Raw genomic sequence first — 5,851 nt, forward strand, 5'->3', positions numbered from 1 at the left:
CAGAGACCCGCGCGGTCGCTCAGCAGTGACGAGATACGCAGCTCGCGCTCTGTACAGACGCGCCCTCGCTTCTTCCTCTTTCTCGACTCCATCTTCGCGCTAGCGGCAGCTGGGACCGCGGTTCAGGTAAGAATAGGGCCTTGGCTGGATCCGAAGGGCTTGTAGCAGGTTGGCTGCGGGGTCAGAGGGCGCGGGGGAAACTGAAGAACCGGGCCGGCTCTGTGGCCCTGCTCCAGTCCCTATCCGAATTCTTCGGGAGGCCTGGCCTTCCCCACGTGAGCCGCCGCGACCACCTCCATCCCGTCGCTATCGTTTCTGGACCACTTTCCATTCCCAAACCTCCTTTATCCCAGAGCATTTCTTCGCTTCTCTTACAAGCCGTCTTTCTTTACTCAGTCGTCAACATGCAGCTCTTTGTCCGCGCCCAGGAGCTACACACCCTCGAGGTGACCGGCCAGGAAACGGTCGCCCAGATCAAGGTAAGGCTGCTTGGTGCGCCGTGGGTTCCATTTTCTTGTGCTCTTCACCCTCGCGGCCCGAGGGAACACTTACGAGCCTTATCTTTCCCTGTAGGCTCATGTAGCTTCACTGGAGGGCATTGCCCCGGAAGATCAAGTCGTGCTCCTGGCAGGTACCCCCTTGGAGGATGAGGCCACTCTGGGCCAGTGCGGGGTGGAGGCCCTGACTACCCTGGAAGTAGCAGGCCGCATGCTTGGAGGTGAGTGAGAGAAGAATGTTCTTTGAACTACCGGTAAGCGTCTAGTGGGTGGGGGGTGCATAGTCCTGGCAGCTGAGTGTCACACCTATGGTAATAGAGTACTTCTCACTGTCCTCAGTTCAGAGTGATTCTTCCTGTTTACATCCCTCATGTTGAACACAGATGTCCATGGGAGACTGAGCCAGAGTGTAGTTGTGTTTCTGTCACATCACGAGATCCGAGTCTGGTTATCAGCTTCCCCACTAAAATTAGGTCAGACCGGGGCCCCCAAAGTGCTCTAGAAAGTTAGAAGCTGGAAAATCCTGAAATGAAACTTAAGATTTCAAGGTCAGATGTCTGCAGCTTTGTTCTCATTACCTGTTGGGCCCAGCTTCTCTTTAAAGGCTTGAATTGAGGAAAGAGGGGTTCTGCTGGGTGGCACCTTCTTGCTCTTACCTGCTGGTTCCTTCCTTTCCCATTACAGGTAAAGTCCATGGTTCCCTGGCCCGTGCTGGGAAAGTGAGAGGTCAGACTCCTAAGGTGAGTGAGAGTATTAGTGGTCATGGTGTTTGGACTTTGTCTTTTCCTGTCACAGCTAAATCAAGTCCCTGGGCTCTTACCCGGTTTGCCTTCTCCCTCCCTGGAGATGAGCCTGAGGGAAAGGATGCTAGGTGTGGAAGACAGAAACCAGGGCCTGATTAACCCTCCCTTCTTCAGGTGGCCAAACAGGAGAAGAAGAAGAAGAAGACCGGTCGGGCTAAGCGCCGGATGCAGTACAACCGGCGCTTTGTCAACGTTGTGCCCACCTTTGGCAAGAAGAAGGGCCCCAATGCCAATTCTTAAGTCCTTTGTAATTCCGGCTTTCTCTAATAAAAAAGCCACTTAGTTCAGTCATTGCATTGCTTCATCTTTATTTGCAAGGCCTCAGGGAGAGGTTGGTGCTGTGTCCCCACTAAGAACAGTGAGGCAGAAAAGCCCTTGGTATGGGGGAAGAAATAGTAAACTGCAAGAGAAATTTTCTGTGAAGAAACAGTAGCCACAGATCCTGGGGCTTCAGGTGTAGAATTGGAGTTATTCCCTATCCTAAGTAACTTGATCAGTCCCCTCAAGTCATTCTTTTTCATCTTCTAAACAGAGAAGGTAGCAGGAATCATTGTGGTGAGACGTTTGTTATGGAGGCAGCAATGGAAGGGCTGGGTGGGGGAAGAGGTTTGTATAGAAGGTGAACCTGGTCATTCCCTGAACTTGGTACCAGCTGTGGCCTTAGAGTCCAGGGCAGGAATCTGGTCTGCCTCGGTTTTAGAAATAAATATTACGTTGGGTGCATGGTCTCGTTTGTACCTCTATGATTGCCTGGCTAGACTTGGTAACCTAATCACATCTGTGATTGGATATAGTGATGTTTCGGTGTTCCCAAAAGTTGGATTATCTCTGGGGCTGATTCAGGGTTCCCTTCTAGCAACTGAGCCTTACTCATTCAGCTAAAGTTTCTGGACCTGCCAGTTCTTGGGAAATAGCATCCAACAGGGTAAAACCCTTGGGCTGTGGACTTTGAATGCCTGAGTTTGGACCTTCTTTTTTTTCCTAATCCATTTACTGGGTGACTGGCCTTTGAACTACTAATTTAATCTCTGCCATCTCCAGAGCTGCTGTGAGGGTTAAAGGATGTAGTGTGAGAATCTTGGCTATTTTTGTCTCGTGGTGTTAAAGACATGCTTTCTGCTTTCTAGCAGTTTAGAAAGGGGGAGGACGTGGACAGATAGAATAGCATCCCAGAGAGGGCCTCTTTTTTGTTTTTCTTTTTTCTTTATTTTCTTTTTTATTGAGACAGAGTCTCCAACCTCCTGGGTTCACACCATTCTTCTGCCTCAGCCCCCGGAGTAGCTGGGACTACAGGCATGTGCCACCATGCCTACCTAATTTTTTGTATTTTTAGTAGAGATGGGTTTTCCCTATGTTGGCCGGGATGGTCTCGATCTCTTGACATTGTGATCACCCGCCTCGGCCTCCCAAAGTGCTAGGATTACAGGTGTGAGCCACAGCACCTGGCCTTTTTTCTTTTTGAGTCAAGGTCTCTCATCCAGGCTGGAGTGCAGTCACATAGTCATGGCTCACTGCAGCCTCCAAGTCCTGGGCCCAGGTGATCCTACTCAGCCTCCCAAGTAGCTGAGGACTGCAGGCATGCACCACCACACCTGGCTAAGTTTTTGTACTTCTTATAGAGACGGGGTTTTGTTCCTGTGTTGCCCAGGCTGGTCTTGAACTGGGCTCAAGTGATCCGCCCACCTTGGCCTCCCAAAGTGCTGAGAGTACAGGTGTCAGCCACTGTGCCCAACTGAGAGGTCATGTTTAAATGACATGTGTGAGACCTGAGATGAATAAATAAGTGATCAGGTAGGGGAATATTTTTAAGCCAAGAGGACTGTATGAAGATGGGGACGAGGTGATGTCTAGGGGTGGGAGCAGATCCTGCAAGGCCTTGTCAGCCATGGAGAGGAGTTTGGGTTTGAGTCCAAGTGCAATGGAGGGTCGCAGAAGGGTTTTGAGTAAGAGAAGGATCTGATCTGACTTGTGATCTAATTTCTCTGGCAGGTTTTTCTGGAGGGTGGCAAGAAAGGAAAAACACAATGTGTTGTCATCCACGTGAGGGGTCAGGAAGCTTAGACCACCAGTAGTAGTAGTAGGGATGCAAAGAACACTCACAGTTTGGTTCATCACACCTCCACTCCACCACAAGAATGAGCTCTGTTAGAACAGGGACCCCCGACTCCCTTTGATGTGCATTGTGTTCTTGGCACCTAGAATGGGGCCTGCACTTAATGAGATGGATGAATAGTGGTATTTAATGAGAAGACACTAATGAAGAGTCAGTTTTGGAGGAAAAAATAGGAGCTCAAATATTTCTTAAATACTGCTTTTTATTTGTTTTTTTGAGGTGGAGTTCCTCTCTGTGGCCCAGGCTCCCAGGCTGGAGGGCGGTGGCGCGATCTCGGCTCACTGCATCCTCCACCTCCTGGGTTCAAATGATTCTCCTGCCTCAGCCTCCGGAGTAGCTGGGACTACAGGCACCCGTCCCCCACGCCCGGCTAATTTTGTATTAGTAGAGATGGGGTTTCTCCATGTTAGTCAGGCCGTGGTCAAACTCCCGACCTCAGGTCATCTGCCCGCCTTGGCCTCCCAAAGTGCTGGGATTACCGGCGTGAGAGCCGCTATCCCGACCCGAACCGCACCCGATCCCGACTGCCCTTTTATTCGTCTGTGTCCCCTAGTGCATTTTATTTGTCTGTGTACAGCGCAGGGATGCATCCCCTTTCTGAGGCTTGGCCCAGGGTAGGTGCTTAGTAAAGGATTTCTGCTACAGCGCATTATAGTGCTAAAGAGAGAGGGTTTTCTGTTCAGATGATCGGGCCACGTTTTGGTGTGACCGCTAGGGGGAGAGGTGGCACCGGCGGAGCGCTCGCCAGACCCATTTTTCCGCTCCTTGCGTCATTGCACAGGGCGGGGCTCGTACCTGACGCCCGGCGTCTGGGCCTGCTCTCACTCTACTAGGGAAAGGGGTGGGGCTCGGCCTTCGGGCGTGGGCGGAAATTGCTCAGAATCCTCGGGAGCTTTGCGAAACGACGGACCGTCGTCGACCCCGCGGTGAGCCGGAAGTAATTGAATAAGCCCCGGAAGTTTGGAACTACCGCCGGCGTGCGTTCGCAGGTATATCGCAGTGACAGTTGCTATGGAGCCGGTCGGGCCTTGTGGTTTCTGCCCAGCGGGGGAGGCCCAGCCCGCGCGTTACACCTGCCCTCGCTGTAATGCGCCCTATTGCTCGCTGCGCTGCTACCGGACGCATGGCACCTGCGCAGAAAACTTCTACCGTGACCAGGTGCTGGGAGAGCTCCGCGGCCGCAGCGCCTCGCCCAGCCGCCTGGCAAGCGCCCTACGCCGGCTGCGTCAGCAACGCGATACCGAGGACGAGCCTGGGGAAACAGGCCTTAGCCCCGGCCCGGCGCCCGGCGGCCTCTCGGGACTGTGGGAGCGGCTGGCGCCGGCCGAAAAAACTGCCTTCGAGCGGCTGCTGAGCCGTGGTGAGGCCGGGCGGCTGCTGCCTCCATGGCGGCCGTGGTGGTGGAAGCGCGGAGCCGGACCGCGGCGGCTTCTGGAGGAGTTGGATGATGCCCCGGGCAGTGATGCCGCGGGGCTGGAGCCCGCCCTTGCGAGGACCCCGCCGGAATCTATGAAAGATGCCTTCGCCGCGGAGCTCGCGGCTGCCGAGCTGGTTCTTGGAGATGTCCCGGGGGCCTGCACGCCCGCCATACCCACCCGCATCCCCACGCTGGTCAGCCTGAACCGCGGTCCAGTGTCGCCGCTCGTGCGCTTCCAGCTGCCCAATGTGCTGTTCGCCTACGCGCATACTCTCGCCCTGTATCACGGCGGTGACGACGCACTGCTCTCTGACTTCTGTGCTACACTGCTCGGCGTTTCCGGAGCCCTGGGTGCCCAGCAAGTCTTCGCCTCTGTGGAAGAAGCCCTGCAGGCCGCAGCCCACGTGCTGGAAGCAGGCGAGCACCCGCCTGGGCCCCTGGGCACACGAGGGGCTATGCACGAGGTTGCCCGCATCCTGCTGGGTGAGGGCCCGACCAACCAGAAAGGCTACACGCTGGCAGCACTGGGAGACCTGGCAAAGACCCTGGGCCGTGCCCGGAAACAGGCTGTGGTTAGAGAAGAGCGAGATCATCTTTACCGGGCCCGAAAAAAGTGCCAATTCCTCCTGGCCTGGACCAATGAAAATGAGGCGGCCCTCACACCCCTGGCTCTAGATTGCGCCAGGGCTCACCAAGCCCATGCTGTGGCAGCCGAGGAGGTGGCCGCCCTCACTGGGGAGCTGGAGCGGCTTTGGGGAGGCCCCGTGCCACCTGCCCCAAGGACTCTCATTGAGGAGCTCCCTGGCTGAACTGGGGACCCTGGTCATTAATAAAGCTGTGACTGGTCAGCCCTGTTGCCTGTTTCTGAAGGATAGCTATTGTCCTACCAGGCCCCCAGATTCCTGGGCCCACAAGCCACTGCTCAGCTTCTCCCTGATCAGTGCTGACTCAGCCAGTCCTAGGGGAGAGAAGTGCACCAAGGGTTCCCAATGTTTATCCAAAGGAGGAAGAGCATCTCCGA

The 5,851-nt window shown here is 54.9% G+C and overlaps 2 protein-coding genes across 2 annotated transcripts; both read left to right on the forward strand.

Annotated features, from left to right (window-relative positions):
• Positions 1 to 4: 4 nt before the first annotated feature.
• Positions 5 to 1,587, forward strand: FAU (FAU ubiquitin like and ribosomal protein S30 fusion). The gene is made up of 5 exons (XM_007989818.3): positions 5 to 126; positions 397 to 479; positions 574 to 718; positions 1,182 to 1,237; positions 1,415 to 1,587. The coding sequence occupies exons 2-5, from the start codon at positions 405 to 407 to the stop codon at positions 1,538 to 1,540; spliced, it is 402 nt and encodes a 133-aa protein (XP_007988009.1). The 5' UTR covers positions 5 to 126; positions 397 to 404; the 3' UTR covers positions 1,541 to 1,587.
• A 2,707-nt stretch (positions 1,588 to 4,294) lies between these two features.
• Positions 4,295 to 5,678, forward strand: ZNHIT2 (zinc finger HIT-type containing 2). Its single transcript, XM_007989918.3, has one exon. The coding sequence runs from the start codon at positions 4,425 to 4,427 to the stop codon at positions 5,637 to 5,639; it is 1,215 nt and encodes a 404-aa protein (XP_007988109.1). The 5' UTR covers positions 4,295 to 4,424; the 3' UTR covers positions 5,640 to 5,678.
• Positions 5,679 to 5,851: the final 173 nt, after the last annotated feature.

Source organism: Chlorocebus sabaeus, chromosome 1 (genome assembly GCF_047675955.1).
Source record: "Chlorocebus sabaeus isolate Y175 chromosome 1, mChlSab1.0.hap1, whole genome shotgun sequence".
NCBI lineage: Eukaryota > Metazoa > Chordata > Mammalia > Primates > Cercopithecidae > Chlorocebus > Chlorocebus sabaeus.